The sequence below is a fragment of the Lepisma saccharinum genome, chromosome 6, assembly GCF_977018435.1.
Source record: "Lepisma saccharinum chromosome 6, izLepSacc3.1, whole genome shotgun sequence".
Taxonomy (NCBI): domain Eukaryota; kingdom Metazoa; phylum Arthropoda; class Insecta; order Zygentoma; family Lepismatidae; genus Lepisma; species Lepisma saccharinum.
This window is the reverse complement of record NC_139234.1, coordinates 29,066,908-29,087,831: the sequence shown is the minus strand read 5'-3', so window position 1 is coordinate 29,087,831 and position 20,924 is coordinate 29,066,908. Positions and strand designations below refer to the sequence as shown.

The following is a 20,924-nucleotide window of genomic DNA, read 5'->3' as shown; positions in this document are numbered from 1 at the left end:
TTCAGTTGATTGTCTGCTCAGTGTGTGCAAAGTTTAGTAGCGCTGTCATTGTAGTTATTGTTTCTGTGAGTGTTTACAATGTTCAGAAAATTGAAAACGCTACCACTTGTGAAGTTAGGCCTGTGATCAGATTTCTCAACGCCAGGAATGTGCAACCATGTGATATTCACCATCAATTAAAGGAGGTTTATGGATACAATTTTATTGATGAGTCGTCTGTTTGGTGCTGGTGTTGAAACTTTAACTCGGGGAGGGAGAACGTCCATGATGACTAACGTTCTGGGCACCCATCTGTCATTATGGGCAGTTGACGAATTCATCACGAACAATCAGCGCGTCACACTGGATGAAATCAGTGAACAGTTCCCTGATGTTTCACGAAAAATTGTTCATGAAATTATAAAGGATCATCTGAAGTATGGGAAAATTTGTGCAAGGTGGGTCCCTCGCTTCCTTACATTTCATAGTGATGATGAACTGAAAGAAGGAGTGACTACTTTTCTCAATGGACTGGCGGCAGAGGAATATGAAGCTGGGTTACAGAAACTCGTCACACGTTATGACAAATGCTTAAATGTACATGGAGACTATGTAGAGAAGTAGTTTAAAGTTTGTTTTTAACAATTACAAAGTTTTTCAAAAAATATTTGTTAGTTTTCTTTAAATTAAAAAACGGGTACTACTTTCCGGATGGCCCTCGTAGTTGGATATCAAAGGTATTGGAAATTGTAAGCTAAAAATACACTATATAGCATAAGTGAAGTGTGTATAGCATATAGTGTAAGACATAAATAAACATTTTTTTTAAAGATGCAGTCATTAAATGACACCAGGTGAAAGAAATATTTGTAAGTTACTTGTGTTAGAATTATTGAAGAGACTTTTAAGGCAATGATCCTGTTTCCAGTGATTCATGCCACTGCCAAAGACACCATGCAATAAGCATGGTAGAGATTTGCTCTTTGCAGACCCAACAGAGTAACCAAACTCCAGAATAATATTATGATTAAATTTGAAATGATGCTTCCTTGTTATTGATACCTTCTCAATCTTAATTTGGATACAGGATGCTTAATAAATACACATACAATATGGCTAATATGGCTAAACCCTCAAAATATACATACACCCGCCTGACATCACAATAAATACATATTGTGTACACTCTTTCTTTCCTTCTTTTTCGACACGATTTTCAATTGTGTGTGTGTGCTTCTATTTTTTAGTTTTTTTTCTTGTATCTCATTTATTCTAAACCATTTTGTTTAATATGTTTCACATGTGATCCTACCTTGTAACTTAATACCTAGTCCTGAGTTAGGTGGTAGAGCAGCCCTAGGCTGAACCTCGCTCAGTAGAAAATAATAAAAAAAACTATTCTATTCTATTCTAATTTTGATATCCAATAATATAAAACTTAGCATTGTAATAATATGAGGTTAGTGTCCATGTAAGAGAGCAACCCAAAACAGTTGCATTTGAGGTTGTGTTAAAATCCATCAACCTCTAGTTTCCCCTGCTCTTGAAGGTGTGGTCACAACAAGCCTTTTTTTTCAGCCCCATGTTTACAACCCTGGCAGGGTTTCTGTGATGTCATTAAGATGAAACTTCAACACATATATGAGCCTTCCTGATGGCTCAGCGGTAGTGTCGTCAAGGGGTCCCGAGTTCGATACCCGGTGGAGGCACATAGTGGTTCGGATTCCACTTTAAACTGTATGTCCTGTCCCGATGAGCCTTACTGTGCATAAAGTGGACTTAAAACACCAACTCGATCAATCAATTCAACAAGTATATGCTATTTCCAGCACTGTAGAGCATTCACCGCTCTTATTTTTTAAAGGGAAATATACATATTGAATAGCATTGCAACACAAGTTACACAGAATACATGAAAGTAATGGTGCATAGAAAAAAATATCAATAAGCAAAAGTATAAATTTACCTGTGGTTAGTGCTGGAAAGAACTGGAAAAAGAGCAGTTTTTGATCCATTGTATTTGCTTCATAGTCTTTTTTTTTTCTTTTAATTTTTTGAATCAAGGCCGTAGCCAGGCAGGACCTATGGGGTGGGCTTAGTTCCTCTCTGAATTTTGGTAAAACTACATTGTAAAATTTGCAGTGACGAGTGAAAATGTAGACAGCATATATTATTTTGCTCAAAACTTGCTAAAGGTTAAATTCACAAAATACAAAGAACAGATGAAATATTTATTCATCTGATTTACGAGCCAAAGTTAAAGTAGCAAGAAGTAGTTAGAATGTTTTCTCTCGGCTTCAGCTATGAGTTGAAAGAAGGGGTGTGTACAAAATATTGAAAATAAACTGTATGTATTTGAACGATATTTCTAGATTCTAATGAACAAACAAATGACAAGACTGATCAAAATTTTTGTTTTCGAGGTGACAGACAGAACCCTTTTCCTTGCACATCTTATCTTCACGCTAGGGATGACCAAAAGTACCTAGATTCCGGAAAATTTAAAACTCGAAATTTTTAATATCTGGATTTCGGAGATAATCCAAATTTCAGATATACCCGGTGGAGGCACATAGTGGTTTGGATCCCACTTTAAACTGTAGGTCCAGTCCCGATTAACCTTACTTTGCATAAAGTGGACACCAAATCAATCAAAAAACCAAATTTCAGAGAGAGAAGTTTATAACAATTTATCCTTTTTTCAGGTAGAATTTATTAACAAGGCTTTTAAGCTGCTGTATATTAAGTTTCATCTTCCTCACTTCACGATCATGTACTCTGTAGTAAAAAAAATCCAGATTGGACCATCCCTAATTCACACATCTTGCACGAACGCAGTTATCATCACTGACCTGCTCACATGTAAGTGGAAATATCAACGTAGGATGGTATCTTTCTAATTTTCTTTGGTGTAATTCCTAGTAATTCGGATTTTAAATCATGTTCATAACATTAGGGTAAAAAATGGTAGCAAACTAACATGTTGTCTTTTTGATAGCATTTGCTCTCCCAATTTCCCGGAACTTGTCATCAGAGGGAAATGTATGGCAAACAAAATCAGATTTTTTCATTTTCTTGAGATAGTGTGGACATACTCTTACAGCACCATGAGATAGTCTTACCACTCAGACACTAGAATGAATCGCATTAAAAAATAACTGGAAATACACGGATGCAAGAGCATGGAAAGAAAACAGAAACACATTTTTCTTGATAAAACTAGTGGACACTCAGCTTTCCCCAGTGAGCTTTCATCTGTATGACATCACACTTTTACAACCAGCTTGGCCAGAAAGGGGCATTATGAACTGACGGACCTTGGATTGTATTAAGTTTCCTGAGCAGATAGTATCATTAGATAATTTGTAGTAATCTTCTTACCTGAATATCTGGTAACTACTGAGGATTCTAAAAGACATTTGGACTGCCAATCTCCACCATCCACGTAGAAATCTACGTCTGCACTCCTTCTCCCCAAGCCTATCTTAATTGAGTTTGTGTGGAAAATATCGACGAACCCTGCATCAGAGGGGTCGAGCCTATTACTGTAGTCAGCATCTAAAAAGTCATCCTTAGCTGGATCGAGACCTAAAAGAGACATTGGCCAGTCAGTGTTATAATTGCACGTTTACTTTTGATTTCCACTTGTAGTGCCGTGATTCTTCATGAAGTCCGGAAATATTCCATTACTGAAATTTGTTTAGAGTAAATCTACTTCCCTTAATCACAAAGTTGACGGTGAATGATAAACTATTGAAATAGATCAGGATCACCTCAACTAGGATCTATAGACTACATGGTCCATGTTTTTAATAACAAACAACTTTAGAGTTTAATATCTGGTAGTATATGCTGTTTCAGTGCTTTTAAAACTGACCAAGGTTGATGATAAATACAGAAAATTTAATGAATATTGGGTCAGGTATTGTTGACTTCTAGAAGAAAAATTGTGTAGTATTGAACAGTTAAACCTGGTGTTTGATGTGTATGTTTTCTTCAATGTGTTAAGAAATTGTTTCTAAAATGGAAATTCAGTAATCAAGATTCAGCTAGTGTATCAGTGATAAACTTCTCCAAAATATGAAGAACTAGGTAGAGTAAATACGAAGGGCATTCAATAAGTTTTGCACAGATGGTTATAATATTTGTATTAGTTGCAATATGATGATGGAATTTTAATTGAATATACTTTGATCCTTTGACTAGAAAACCATAACACTTAATGTAGCCTCCATCTGCTGTGATGCATCTCATCTAACGTTCTTTACATGCCTTGAATGCACTTTGGTAAAATTCAGGTGGCTGACTTTCCAAGGCATGGAAAGAACGTTGGACAAGATGCGTCACAGCAGATGTAGGCTACATTGGTTTTCTAGCCAAAGGATCAAAGTATGCCCACCTAAAATTTCATCATCATATTGCAACTAATAAAAATATTATAACCATCTGTGCAAAACTTATTGAACGCCCTTTGTACATCCATCACACTTCATTGCATGCTCTTTTTTTTGCCCAAACTTGCCCTTAACAATAGTTTTTATTAATATTTGTATGCTAGATATTGTTCATACTTGGATTTAAATCTAAATATTTGGATACTGTCAGATTCCTTGGGAAGTTTTAGCATGGAATTTAGTATTTTTTAAATGTAATTATTCATGAAAATCTTTTTTCTTTGTTTAAAGAAACAACAACTGTGGCTGCTCATTAGGTGGCAAAGTTGTGCAAGCACCACATATTTGTGGACTTCCATAGTCTACTTATTTTGTACTGAATGATCACTTGCTGCAAGGACTGGACCCTCCAATGCGTTGTATCTGTAATGTCATTTTAGTTGTTCAGCATACTCTTTTTTCCTGTATACATAGAAGGGTGCAAAATGGTCATATGTGCCGATGCACCCACCAATTTTAAACCAATCAAAAAGCAAATTATTTCCTGGCTATTTAATGTTATTCTTTGCCTTTTGCACAGAATATTTCTGTGAGGTGGTGTACTCGGCTCCTGCCACTTCAAACCTCGCTATCTTTTTACACCCATTCTGGTCGCTATACCTGTCTTCCCCTATGCCATGTATGGGTGCCCAGGGATTGCAGGCCAAATGCAACCACCTCCAGAGTTGCCAACCTCAGAACACTGAAACCTTCCACGCAGGTTAGTACATCCTGGACTGCATTTTTCAGACTAACGAGGCTTTGGCATCTGGACCTATGGCCAGTATAAACTTCGTCTGTGTGTTGTCTTTTGTTTTGTCCTTATGTGTGCTGAGTTCCCCTTAAAGCCTCTAGTGGGGTCGGAACACCAAAAATATTTCGCTTCCGAGAGAGAATGTGCCCTTTGGGGGGCGAATACAACATTAATTCCCAAACCTAAAACGCCCCAGACCCCAAGTTTTTAAGCCCTCATTTGTCTATAATGGAGTCTTCAAAATGGCGGTCATGACCACGATTCTATTCCTGTTCATTGCAATTATTTATCATTCATGACATCTTATTTCCACCTAATTTGCAGTTTATAACTGTATTTTGATAATAAGAAATTAAAAAGACCCATTTTTTTTTTCAAATATTATTAGATATGGCGGCCAATATGACTGCGAAAAGTATAAAAATACCCCTTTCAGCCATGTGATCATGTTTGAGATCAAACCTTATGTTTTGGAGGTTCCAGAACTCAACGTTGGCATCAAAAGTAGTGTCAGACTAAGCCCACGAAATAATATTATTTCAATCTGTATATATACAGTATGATTCAAAAGTCTGACACTAAAGGACAAACTGCGTTATTAGTGCAGATGATGATAGCATCTTCGCCTTGTAATCAAGGGGTCCTGGGTTTGACACCCGGTTGGGGCACATAGTGGTTCGGATCCCACTTTAAACTGTAGGTCCAGTCCCGATTAGCCTTACTGTGCATAAAGTGGACTTAAAACACCAAATCAACCAACAAGTGCAGATGATGAAAAATGGAAAGAGGGGAAAGTTGTTGGAAATATGATGTTTTAAATATAATGTGCTTGAATTTTCAATGTAGCATGCACCATTGAGGCTGTACGCTGGTAGGAGCCTCAATGAGAACTGACATTGCCTTGTTGCCGCATGGTTAGTCCTTAAAGGGAGCATTTACGTTATCACAACACCGTAATGTAAATTGAGAATGATGGCGCAGAATTAAAGGCAAAGTAAGAAGTGCATGTGTATGTATATATGTGTGTGTGTGTGTGTGTGTGTGTGTGTGTGTGTGTGTGTGTGTGTGTGTGCGTGTGTGTGATGGTGTGTGTGTGTGTGTGTGTGTGCGTGCGTGTGTGTGATGGTGTGTCTGTGTGTGTGTGTGTGTGTACAGAAACACAGACACACACACACACAAGCACACAACTACAAAACCTGTAATTGTGGCTAACGTTTTCTGAAATACTGGTGGTTCATTAGGGTATAGTGATATGAACAAAGGATAAAATTTCGAAACGAAAGGGGTCTTAATTTTTCCCCTTCTAATCAGGGTAGATCACCATTAAAATATATTTGCACTCAGACATCTTCTGTTGGCACATACCGGAAATGCCAACAATAAAATGATGATTAAGAGGCTAAGAGTTCATGCAGACTTCGTCTTTGGTGCCTAGGTTTGCCATATCGAGTAAGTTGTGTGTCGCAGTGAATAAGGAAAGACATCTGGTACCGTTCATAAAAAGGAAGGAAGCAGTGGATGAAAACTGGAAGAAAAATAGGAGCAATTGTAGGTGAGGGGAGTGTTCTCCGATTAAATTACTAGAGAATGTACTAACCAAAAAAGTTTTATCCACCATTGGATTGTAAACACTACAGACTTTGAAGGTAAGCTTAGTGTTATTTGAAGTATGTTTGCCAAACCTAACCTAACCTAACCTAACGTTATGTAACCGGGAAATTGTAATGTCAAATTCGTGTTCAGGAGACCTCATGTAGAAAGTATACAAAATTTCAAACAAATCGGGGAACACTCCCGTCATCTTTAATTAAGCCAAAAAATATTATAAAATGTAATGATTCGTGTGTTACGGGTTGCTATCTTCCATCAACATGCTGCTTCTCCTCCAGACATTTCTGGCACACAGTCAAAGCGCCAGTGGCACACATGGATGGCATCGATATCCATATCCAATATTTAGTCCTATTTTGGCACTACTAAGATACCTTAACCTCTGCTGGTTACGCTGTCTTAGCTTGCACCACACCTTGCTTCTCTGAACTACCTTCGATGTGTCCTCCACCGTCACTGTCCGGTGGTTCTATAGGGCTGTTGTCACAATGGCTACTGTGGCTATTTTGCTGATACAATAATTGGGACCTCGCTCGCTGCAATTACTCGCAACAATTACATTTTTATTTTGTCTTCTCCGCGTAAAAGGAACGTAGTCTGGATCATCTACACCTTCATTGTCCGAAGTGGCAGTGACTTCTTGGACTCCTAAGGAGGTACTTGCGGTTGATAAATACGAGTACCCTGTTGACATGTATTTTTAAGTCCTTTGTATCTCTCTCACGATGCCTTGCAGTGCCATCAAGTTCTTATGGATGGTCTTAGCATTTGTTCCTATTGTGTGCAGGAGTTTCTTGGATCTCTGATCTTTTAAGAAGTCAGACTGCTTTTTCAGAATTTTCACGGCACACTGGCACTTAGTATAGTCCTCTTCCTCTCCGTACCCGATTACAATGACTCCACTTTCTTCCAAAACTGTTTCATCCTCTGGAGCCCCAATTCTTGTAGCTTAACTTCCCCAAAATTCACTTAGTTTGTCACGCATTTTCTTTGGAAGCTGGTAGATTGTTCCATTGCTGACTGTGGAAATGGATATTCTCGCACACAATTTCTTGAGAATAGAAACCTGACCTCTTCCTGCTACCGATGACCCCCAATTGGTCCTGTAAGGATCCAAACATGTTGGGCACCCTGGAGCCCTTGGTAATCTGGCACCCTGAACATGCTCTCAAGTACTGCATCAGACCTCCATCCAATGTCACATGGTGCACCCCTTTTCATTTGCCAATGAACATGGAGGAGAAAATGCACAAAAAAACCTGAAAAAAGTGGACACTGCACCTAAACGACCTTCGTGGGCATGTGTTAAAACTGTAGGCTCAACCCTGATTAGACTTTATCAGGACATTAAAAAACTTTACTCTTCATAATATGTATGCAGAACTACATGCATATTTAACCCATTTAATACTTAATAAGATCAGTATGCTACTACAAGGGAGATTTACATCCTAAATAAGTTATAATTGCGAGTATTGTTGTTGGAAAAGTTATTAAACAGAATATTTGATGCTTTTATCTGATAACTCATTTTGGACAGATCACAGCCGAATGGTTAGTGCTGGTAAGTTAATGGTATGGTGTGGTGTGTGGAACACGATTGGTTAGTTCATCGACGGAACCTTCAATGCTGAGGGCTACTTGGATTTGTTAAAAAGACAGGTTCTTTCATCCTTGCTTATGGAAGAAGGCACTTCTTACAGAGTTTTTTTCAACAGCACGGAACACAACAAAACTATGGGAATGTTGTGAGACAGTTTCTGTCCAAAGTTACTTATCAGATGATAAGTGTTTATTAACTTCCTTATGAACGTGAAAATTAGCCTCGTCACTGTGAAGGACTTTTCATTCCAGTGGAACTGTCACATTGTAATTGTTCGAAACAACCAATCACCAAATGCAACTCTTTGGGAATATCCCTGAATAAAATCGTTTGGAATGGCATGCAAACTTCTCTCCCTAGACGTCAGTTTGATCTCGATGCGTTCGTTACTGATGCATTAGACACATTTTAATGCAATTTTCTGATACCTCGAAAAAGAGCAAATTGATACAAGAATTTATTCAAATATTCGTACATAAAAAAAAAAAAAAAAAACATCAGCATTGCATTTCTCGTGAAAATCTAGTCTGATTTAACATATCATATCACACCCTTCCCATTTAAAATTTTGAAGTTGAATTCAAGATGGCGGCCATCAATGTCATATGCCCTATAACATTTGTCCCCACCCCTATTACAAACCTACAGTGTTTGTTAGTTTTGATAATAAGAAGGTAAAAGAATAGAGAGATATAACACCATGTAATAATTATCTAGCTTACATGTAGTTAAGATCACCAAAATTTGTATAAAAACAACTGCACTGGCAAGGAAATTTATGTTTGATAATGAATTAAATATTTATTGAATAACAAAAAGGGAGTTACATCCAATTGTACAATAGCCAAAAATAATTGTACAGTGATCACTTTTAATTGCCTATTGCAACTGATGAAAAGTAAAATTGCTGATTAATGTTTTATGCATATTATCATAAGTAGTAGTATGCATAAATCTTCTTTGGTACTATCCTTCAAAACACATGATTCCTTGCCTTCTAATAAGTTTAGCAGAAATAAATAATCATTGATTATGTAACAAATTGCTAAAAAATTACCATTTTGATTATTTAATTTTAGTACTTATTAGGTCTTTCAGGGGGGTCTGGACCCCTCCCCCTAAATACGTCTTGAAGGTAATATATAACACATACTACGTGCCAATAATTATGTACGAAGCAGAGACTTGGACAATGACAGAGAGAGGGGGGAAAAAGAAGATGCAGGCAGTGGAGATGAATTTTGTATGGAGTGTATTGGAGAAGACTACAAGGAATAGAATAAGGAATGAGAAGATCCGACAGGCAGTGGAGGTGGTGAAGCTTTAGGATAGGATAGATCAGGCACCCATGAGATGGTTTGGACACATGAAGAGGTTGGATGGAGAGAGACTACCCATTAGAGCTTACAATGCACACGGGGAAGACCAAGATGTGGGTGGAAAGAGCAGATAGTGGAGAGTGTTAGAAGAGGACAAGATTGGAACACCATGGAAAGAGAGAAGTGGTGGAAGACCAGAAAGAAATGGAGAGGTTTGACTTCTATGCCGACCCTACCAGAGGCAGGAAACTGCGAAGGATGATAATGATGATGACTCCACATCTGTCTTTTATCCATGTTTATTTTCATTTCATACAAGAACTTTTTTCCCCATACTGAACTTTCATGTACAACACATTTTATGAAAAAAATTATATAAATATGCTGACCAAGGCAGTAATTTATTTTATTAAAAACATAAACTAAACGTAACGTTTCAACCTTCTAGCAAGGTCTTCATCAGACTCTGTATCAAGTACAAGACCTTGCTAGAAGGTTGAAACGTTACGTTTAGTTTATGTTTTTAATAAAATAAATTACTGCCTTGGTCAGCATATTTATATTTTTTTCATAATCATGGAAAAAAGCTTCATGGTGTTCTAACACATTTTACTAGTTTAACTTTTAAAAAAATATCCACATGAACATAGTTAATACCCACTGGAAGCTTTCTGTCTCTTATCACTTTTTTGGGCAAAAGTTAGTTACACTCAAAGTTTTGGCCAAGTTACTTTTTGGACACCCTGTAGAAGAAATGGCAAATATGTGTATTTTGGCTGCTACACTATGTGAAATTATTTAGTAAATTGATACAAATATGATATTACAAAGCTCTGAACTATTATCTAATGCTGCAAGTGAAATTGGTTAGCCGTTATTGGTAAAGAGTCAAAATTTCCTGTTTTTTTTTAAAAAAAACTGCTTTATATCGAAAAAAAAATCAAACAAAAAAATTGGTTTTTCGCCACTCTAATTTATATCAATATCAATTGCATCAAAAGCTTAGCTTCCTTACAAATATATCATACAAACACATGTGACTTAACATTATACAGTATTTAAAAAAAATAAGAACAGCAACATCTCAGTAGCCAAAAAGCCCTCGAAGGGCCAGAGCCTGCCAGGGATGTGTGTACAGCGCATTGGGTCCCCTCACTGCTCTTTAAAGGATTCCTGACTGGAACCACTACTTGTTCTTTTCAAGTAGCTTGCCAATTGTCCTCACGATGTTGGATCTATGCTGAAATTTTGGAGCTCCCACTGGGAATTGAACCCAGGACTGCTCACCAACAGCAAGACTGCTAACTACTTGGCTAAGCAGGAGCCCCTAACATTATATTAACTCATAACAGATACTTACCTGTGATTCGCTGAATGTAGCCATAAGTAACTTGATTAGCAGTGTAGCCTGCCAAATGAGCTCCTATGCAATGTCCAATCAGATGAATGCCTTTTGGATCAGCACCCACCTCCCTCACAAGGAAATCTATGAGTTTTGCTATTGACTCTGCTATTTCAGGCAGTTGTTCCACTGCAGTGTGGTAACTGTTGGAGAGAGCATTTTGGTAGTCCAACCCAATCACATTAAAGTCAGAGCTCGAGCCGTAGTTGAAATATGCTGCAAGATAGAGACAAATAGATATTCAGTATTCTACCAGCTGCTGCTGTTGAGAAAAGTAGTTGACTTTGTTGTCTCCAGAACTACAGGGTTTGTCCAATAAGTATCGGGACTGAAGTCATAAAAAGAAATATATTGAAGATATATGTACAGTGTGTTAATATTCTTCAAAATGTGACCCTCCTGCATCAATACACCACTGCCAGCACTTTTTCCACTCTTCATACACCCCCTTGAAGTCGGCAACCACAAAGCTGTTCAGGCACTCTGTCGAAGCCGTTTCGACCAGCTCAATCATCCCGAAATGATGTCCTTTCAGGCTCATTTTGATCCGAGGTAACAAAAAGTAGTTGGGGGTGCCATATCTGGACTATAGGGTATCATGCACAATGTTTGGCCAGTGCCTTCCTCACAATTAGTGACATGTGGCTGGGTGCATTGTCATGATGCAGCAGCCAGGAATCGGCAATCTCCCTTCGGACGCGGCGGACCCTAATCATCATCGATCACAATTGAATGCACATTGGATTTCAGTAAATTTAACTCCTGTGCTATCAAACGAACACTTAACCGGTGGTCACTGTTCAGAAGTTCTTACACTTTGGCAACATTTTCAGTATTTCGGATCGATGTCGGATGTCCAGCACATTGTTCATCTTCAACGTCTTCCCGGCCATCTTTGAATTATTTATGCCACTCAAGAACACGTGTTCTGGACATGGCTTCATCCTTGTAAGCCTCATGGATCATATCAAAAGTCTCCGTAGCAGATTTGTTCAGTTTAACGCAAAATTTGCTGACACAAAGCTGCTCGATGGTTCGCTGCATCTTGACTCTCGACGTGAGCACTAAACACACTTTCACTTCAGACGCGACCTACACACTCCAAAGGTTCGGAGGCAACTGAGCTGGGTCTCCTAGCTCACGTGACATCCCGCAACACCGATCCCACCCACAGAGACTGCCCTCCACCCCTTCCTATTGGCCGGACAAAATCAATCCCTATTGGACAAACCCTCTATGTTTTCTACTATTGTCAGTGGCCGCAAAATAGCCCACTTGTCATACATTTGGTGTTTGTAATGGAATATGCTTATAGCAAGCATCACATGCTAGACTAAAGATCAGCAAACACTCCTATACAGTGTTACTTTGCAGATTTGCAAATAGGACTCACCGATTGTGTAGTGATAACATTGGATCGTTGTATTCAAGAGGCCTCAGGTAGAGCCACATAGTGGTTAAAATGGATCCCACTTTATTTTATTTTCAGTTGTATAAAGTGAACGCAGAACAAAAACTCACATCAGATTTGCAAATACTTGACATGCCTCCGAGGAAGGATTCAATATTCTATGATAGTTGTCATTTCGGAAACATTTAAGATGTAATAAAATTATTTTCTTTAATAGACACGTCAACAGTACAATAAAACAAAATGTTGTTTTAAAGTTTATATTAGCAAAATTTTTAACTTTAGAAAATGTTCACTAAACGTGTATTTGGGAGAATGCACTTGAAGCAATTAAAGGGTGGAAGGCAAAAGTAACATTATTCAATAAATTGGCATCTAAGATTACACTTCCCAAAGAATAAGCAACACTGACAATACGATTAGAAAACTTATCAAAAATGATGTACAAATTATTTAGGGTGCTCCCATAAACATTTTTTCACAAAGCTTAAACAATTATTTTGTTATGTCATTAAAAATATCTTCTAATAATGAAAAAAAAATAATTACCATCTTTTATTTCACCCCAGTAATCATAGTCATAATACCATCCAGGAAATATGATCTTAGTACTTCTTTCAGTGTAGAATCCAAAAGCTTTGTAACGTTTTACATCGAAGTCTAATTCTGTTGTAACCTTGTCACTCCTGGGTAAACAAAAATATAATTTGAAAAATATACTTGAAGTACATTAATTAAATTGTAGTCTTTCAAAACAACTTTGCTGAGAAAGTAACTTATTTACAGTAACTCTTTTCAAAATGTAACCACTTACTGTTACCACCACTTTAAAAAGTAACTAAGTTTCTTTGTTCCACTCAAGCTGTAACTCTTAGAATGAGTGGATGAACTGCAACCTAGATGTATTTTACCACCTTAATAATGACCATCTAAAATTAACACTAAATTGTCATTAAATTATAATTAGGGCTAGGAAGTTGATGACAAATCATCTTTTTTTGGGGCTTTGAAGACAATGCTAAACCTTACAGTAGTCCGTTTCACTTTAATTCAAACCAGAAAACATTGTTTTTATTTTGCATGTTTTGGCTATTGGGTCATTTTGCAGTGTTTTTTGTCATCTTATTGGATTTTTTTTAATGATTTTTGAGGATTGTTTCTTCTCCTTCCCAGTTTTTTCATGAATTTTAAATGCATTTCCTCTCATAACTTGCATACTTAAATCCCCTAAAACTTTTCAACTGAAATCTTTGGCAATGGATTTAATGGAATTAATTGGTGAATTTATTTTTTCTCCAGCAATCTTAAAATACTTCAGGTGAAGCCTACATTGAGTTTCCCTTGTTGTACACTATTATCGTGATTTTAAAGTCAAATTAGTCGCAACATAAATAATATATAACCCGATGCGCACAAGACAAAACTGTATTTTTAAATGTTGACAGACTACTGTATCGTGCAAAGCTTTCTCTGAAAGGAGGCAAATTACTTGCACAGAAAAAACCTTGCAGAGTATTTTATGTACCCCTGAAGTACAAACACAGAAAACTACATTAGCACTTAATTGCTTTTTTACCCCTTTGCTTCGATAGTTTGAACCACCAAACAGATTTTTATCAAAATTCTCATCCAGTCTCTTGTAATTTATGAAGAAATCGAGCTTTAATTTTAAGGGTGGATATTATTTTTAGGTCCTTTTTTAAATTTTAGACCTTCTTTTTAGTAATTTTAAGACCATTTTATGGATCCTTTTTTGAGATTTTTTAGGTCATCAACTTCTGAGTCCTAATTATGAGGGAGAGTCAAATGAAAACTGCAAAAGTGCCAATAAAAATCTTTTTTGCTTTCTAGGCATTTGGAAATTTGCAGACACAGTCCTTGACATCTTTCCGACCTGGTAGTACGAAGCAGTGTTGGTAGGTGGGGTTGGATGTGAGTAACAGCTGATTCAAGATGTCAGCACCACTATGCAGTTGCACCAAGTGGGAACAGCATGGAGTTATTCGATTTTTATGGAGTGAAGGTGTAAAACTGGTTGATATTCATCAGAGAATGCAGATGAAGTATGGGGACGCCTGTCTGTCACAGCGGCAAGTCTACGATTGGTGAAGGAAATTTGCAGAAGGTACGACTTTATTGACTGATGCTCCCCATCCGGGTCAGGCTCATTGAGTTGTGACAGAGGAATCCATAGCCGCAGCAGATCAGCTTATTCAGGAAAACCGGCAAGTCACCCTGGCTGAAATGGCTTCCTTGCTGAATATGAGCTTTGGTTCAGTACAACACATAGTGCATGACGAACTCCATTACAGAAAAGTGTCCGCCAGGTGGGTTCCTCGACAGCTGACGCAGGAACTGAAAGTCTGTTGGGTTGATGCATGTCAAGAGCTGCTGAGGCGTTATGAAGATGAAGGTGAGGATTTTCTAGCTCACATTGTCACCGGGGATGAAAGTTGGGTACACCATTTTCAACCGGAGACGAAACGTGCAAGCAAAGAATGGCGACATTCATCTTCACCGAAACCAAAGAAGTTTCGCAGCCAGCCCTCTGCAGGGAAAGTCATGTTGACTTTAATCTGGGATAAGAAAGGTACTCTTCTGGAACACTATATGCCCCCACTTACGACAGTGACTAGTGCCACCTACACCGACCTCCTCAAGAATCATCTGAGGCTAGTGATACGCACAAAGCGAAGGGGATTGCTGAGTGCAGGTGTTTTGCTTCAACATGATAACACCCGTTCTCATTCTGCTCGTGCAACCATGAAAACCATCGATGACCTACGCTTCAAGTGCCTACCACATCCACCATACTCACCAGATTTTGCACCATCTGATTTCCACATCTTTGGTCCATTAAAGGAGCACCTTGGAGGGCAGAGGTTCAAGTCTGATGAAGACATCCAATCGGCGGTACACGAGTGCCTATACAGTCAACCGAAAGAATTTTTCTCACGTGGTATCGAAGCACTACCTATCCGATGGCGTAAGTGCATTGAACTGGGAAGGAACTATATAGAAAAATAATGTACAATCAAACATTATCCCTGCATTAAAATAATGTGAAAAAAAATAATTGCAGTTTTCATTTCATTCTCCCTCGTATAATAAACCCCAAAGGCTCAGCTGGACGTTAGAATTCCATATTTCATATGAATCTTTATGTGGTTTACTTTTACTGTTGTCTAGTTATCACCATTAGTTTTGTTGATATGTAAGTCTGTTAAACTATTGATGGTATCTAGACAACAGTGAAATTAAACCACACTAAGGTTCATGTGAATGCTCCAAAAGGAATTTTAAGCATATGTACTTTTCAGATTTTGGAATATTATAAGTGATCTTTCAAAAGGAGAGCAACATTCGAAAACAGCCAGCGAAAGGTCCAGTTAACCCTTAAATATGAAATTATGGAGGTGACAAAATTCAAAGTAAACCCTCGTAGTTAAAAAAAAAAAAATCATGGCTCAAAATATTTCCTTGTGTATATGAAGATTAAAATTTTATTACTATTTTTTGTTATTAAACCATAATTTTCTTCGTTGTTGTTGAAACCTCCAAAACAAAAGTAACTTTTATTTCGTTACACATTTCCTGAAAGATATAACTCTGTTCCAGTTTCTCATTTGAAAAAGTATTTATGTACAGTTCCCATTACTAGAAATTGTTGTTTTGTTACTTATAACTATATTACAAATTTGTTACTTCCAAACACTGGCGTGTGTGTGTGTATATATATGGGTAAATTCCAAGTCAAATCAGGCAGGAGTTGACCCTCATAGTCACCGATTTTGATGATATTTGATAAACAGCTTTGCTTTGCTCCAAAACCGACACATGTGAAAGGATTTTGATGAAATATGATTATTACGAATTATATGAGGCTTGATCAAAAACTCATTTTTCACAAACATGCAATTTTCAAATGCATATATCTCGGGAACTAATGAACATACAGAAGCGTTCTTGAACTCCTTGTAAAAGAAAGGACAGTAGAATATTACGAGATGATCAATAGTTGAAACTTTGTCCAATTTGAACACTCTGTCATTCAAATGTTCAAATTTTCAGTTTGAACAGCTCAAAAATAATCGATTTTTCTTATTTTCGGATATTTTTAACTAGCATCATTTCTCTTTCGTCTGAGAAAGTCTTATCATGGTGTTTTTCCATTTAAGAAAGAAAAATGAGATTGAAATTTGTCCTACATTGGTAATGAACTGAATTGCTGTGGGCCTATGCTGATACTTTTAATTTGTGTCTCGCTAAAGGATGTATATTCTTAATGTACAGGGACAAGATGATAAACCACTTGATTATTGTCTTGTTTTTATGCTGTTATTACTAATTTGTTCATGTCCGTTTCCATGTTTTTAGCCATGCTCTTGTACGACGAGATGTGGACATGTCCAACCAAATCAGACCTTTCACCATTTTTCTTTACATTTGTGTGAAGAACTATTTCTTATTATATTTGAATTCATAACTGAGTATGGTAAATAATATATTTTCTTAGTAATTCTCCTCTCTTGACCAATTGCAACATTGTTTTTCCAAACAAGATCATTCATCGGAAAAATATAAAATAATCATGTGTAATAAAGTTACAAATTTATTCTTCATTTTGTCAAAGGTATTTGAATTTTTTGTATAATAATTAATGTAATAATTATCTTAAAAATTGATCTTATTTATGTTTAAGGAAACTGTATATCTGTGTTACTTTATCTAGCAAATGATATAATTTTCCCATACCAGTAATCATGTCAAAGCACATACTCATATTTAAAGAAAATTGAATATACGTGCATTTAGAATAAGACTGTGTTTAAAATATTTAGATTTTTCATTGTCGAAACACATTTAGAGTTACATATTAATAAAATACTTAATAAAATGAATTATAGTTAACATATGATACATCAATAAGTTATGCAATATAGGACATTTTAGTGGAATTGCATGAATTAGGCCTTATCGAAAGATATGAATAACAATTAAAATTTCGAGTTTTTGACTGTTAATAGCTCATCTGAACCATGAAGTTTTCTATTACATTCATATGAAGTATGTTAATTCTGATCCCGTGAGAAAATGTACTCAAAATGACTGGTATTCAAGTTTTACACAATAATTGCACAGGAAAGAAAAAGTTGACACAAATGCTTCAGTTAATAATGCAAATAAATTACAACAAACAATTATATTCACAAAGATCTTCAGGAATTCACCAAGTTCCTTCTCACAAGCACAGTAAATCTCTGATGAATCATACACAAATGTCCTGAAAACAGTCACGTAATTCAACGTTTCTGATATTGAGTAAGGGTATAGAGTGCATTAGGGATTTGCCATTGAACTGAGGATACTATTCTATAGCAGAAAGGCTTCGTCACTTTTGAGACAATGATTCAAAAAAGGTCTCAGGTGCATATTTGTATTCAGATGTTGAAAATGATTCATGTGAATGAAAGGAAATACTAGTTCAACTACAGGAAAAGTTTCAGAACACTAACAAAGTGAGTGGAGAAATTCAAATCCTTTCTGTATTGCATTCAAGTCAAATGAAAGAAATTCATGGCTGAGTTTGATGCATCTAAGCGCATATTGGAATAGACGGGAGTCTACTGTCTACTTTATACACAGAGAGTCATGTGGACTTTTTAAGTACATTTTATGTACAGAAAAGTTAATCTGGACTGGACCTAGAGATTAAAGTGCGATCTGAAACACTTTGTACCTTCACCACACTTCAACATCGATGCAAGGTAAAGACTACTATTTTTTCTTGCAGGGTGGAGTTCAAGGTGCACATTGAAACAATAGGTGAACAACTATCTATCTTTTGCTTGTTATTGGAGGGCAAGTGAAGATGAAGTGGACCTGAGGAAAATTGGTTAGGATGATTAAAAGTGGATTGATAATGCCTTTGGAATAGATGGAAAGCATATGTTGGTTTGGTGTTATGCCTTCAGGTTTAGGAATGCCAGATATTTAGTAACCTGAAGATAAGGACGTATACACGCAGTTTGTTATCATTTCTGATTTTCTTCTTGCTCTGCAGTGGTTCTGTATACCTCTCAATGTGGCATTCTAAATATCTAAAGCAAAACATGCGAAATATTCAGAATATTCTTGCTCACTACGAAACAAGTTCAATGTGTCGAATTTATTGCATCATGCAGATAACTTTGGGACACATCCTGAGTGAGATTTCTTGTCCATCCAAAAGCTCACAGTGACAGATTAGGAGGAAATTCACGAGTGTCGCAGCCATTGCAAGATTACAGAGACCTTACATTTCCAAAGCAACACACTTCAAGAATTATTCAACTAGGCAAAACATAACATTAACAGAATCTTAGCTTTTGTAAGAGAATCTAAAATTGTGGAAAAACAAACAAACAAGAAAACAATGTTCAAAGAGATTTTGTTATGCAACATCTACTCAAGGAATAATCATATCATACAGCTGTTTCAACAACACGTCCAGATCTTGTTCCACAAGAGCGTGGCTAAAAACATGGAAGCAGACATGAACAAATTAGCAATAACAGCATATAAACAAGACAATAATCAAGTGGTTTATCATCTTGTCCCTGTACAGTAAGAATATACATCCTTTAGCGCAACACAAATTAAAAGTATCAGCATAGGCCCACAGCAGTTCAGTTCATTGCCGATGTAGGACAAATTTCAATCTCATTTTTCTTTCTTAAATGAAAAAACACCAAGATAACACTTTCTCAGACGAAAGAGGAATGATGCTAGTTAAAAATATCTGAAAATGAGAAAAATCGATTGTTTTTGAGCTGTTCAAACTGAAAATTTGAATGACGGAGTGTTCAAATTGGACAAAGTTTCAACTATTGATCATCTTGTAATATTCTACTGTCCTTTCTCTTTACAAGGAGCTCAAGTATGCTTCTGCATGTTCATTAGTTTCTGAGATATATGCAATTGAAAATTGCATGTTTGTGAAAAATGAGTTTAATTTGTAATAATCATATTTCATCAAAATCCTTTCACAGGTGTCGGTTTTGGAGCAAAGCAAAGCTGTTAATTAAATATCGTCAAAATCGGTGACTATGAGGGTCAACCCCTGCCTGATTTGACATGGAATTACCTATGTGTGTGTGTGTGTGTCCGTCTGTGCATGCTCATGCATATACAGGGTGTCCATAAAGTCTCACCTCACGCTGGGTATTGTGAGAACTGCTGTAAATAGGAAGAAATGGCGAAACACATATTCCGTGATGTTCAGGGGGAAACGTTTTTAATCCAACCATTCCCTACCTGGGCCCCCCACAAAAGGGTAGGCTGGGGTCAACTCAATTCTTTCAAATAGCAACTAACTAACTCCCTAGCCTTCTTAAACCCGAAGGTTCATGGCTGCAGCAACACAGGCCTTCCATCTTTCCCTATCTTGAGCAAGTTCTATATACTCTTTTCCATCCCTACCGATTTCCTTTAGGTCCATCTCAACGTTGTCCCTCCATCTTCATCTTGGCCTTCCTACAGGTCTCTTACCATCAGGTTTCCCAACAAGAATCCTGTAAACTCCTCTTTCCTCTCCCATTCGTGCCACATGGCCTGCCCACATAAGTCTTCTTGATTTAATTATTCTAATAATATCTGGACATGAATACAAATTATGTAGTTCTAAATTATGTAACCTTCTCCACTCACCTGTCTCCTCATCCCTTTTAGGTCCAAAGATTTTCCTAAGGATCTTATTTTCAAATACTCTCAATTTATGTTCCTCTTTCAATGTAAGGGACCAAGTTTCACATCCATATAATACTACAGGCAAAATTACTCTTCTGTATATTTTAACTTTTAGTTTCTTAGATATTAAACGAGAAGACAAAAGTTTATGAAGAGAGAAGTAACACGCATTTCCTGAATTAAGCCTACTTTTTATTTCCTCTTTAATATAATTTTCATTTGTTAATATTACTCCTAAGTATTTGAATTTGGAAACTGGTTCAAATGAGTTGTTATCAATAATTAGATTTTGATTATTACCTAACACTTGGTTTCAGCCTGTAAGCATATATTTAGTTTTATCTTTGTTAACTTCCAAACCTATCTCTTTAGTAGTTTTGAAAAATATTTTAGCATTATTCTTAATTGTATTCACATCATCCCCCAGTAAGTCTACATCATCTGCATATGCTAACAACTGAGTCACACCATTTAATTTTAGTCCTTCTTTAGTTTCTTTTACCTTCCTAACAGCATATTCTAAGGCAAAATTAAAGAGCAATGGAGATAATGCATCTCCTTGTTTTAACCCATCATGAATTGTAAATTTGTCAGACATATTAATTCCCACACGAATTTTACTTTCTGTTTCACTGGTGCATATTTTTATCATACTAACAAGCTTCTTAGGTATTCCAAACTCTA

At 36.7% G+C, this 20,924-nt stretch overlaps 1 protein-coding gene across 1 annotated transcript in view; it reads right to left on the bottom strand.

The window, feature by feature from the left end:
• LOC145989286 (pancreatic lipase-related protein 2-like) overlaps positions 1 to 20,924 on the bottom strand; it is a 41,547-nt gene that overhangs the window by 12,779 nt on the left and 7,844 nt on the right. Inside the window, exons 4-6 of the mRNA XM_083124614.1 lie at positions 13,062 to 13,198; positions 11,060 to 11,317; positions 3,361 to 3,567 (exon numbers count right to left, since the gene is read on the bottom strand). Of these exons, the coding sequence (XP_082980740.1) occupies positions 3,361 to 3,567; positions 11,060 to 11,317; positions 13,062 to 13,198 (602 nt within the window). The remainder of the gene's footprint in view (positions 1 to 3,360; positions 3,568 to 11,059; positions 11,318 to 13,061; positions 13,199 to 20,924) is intronic.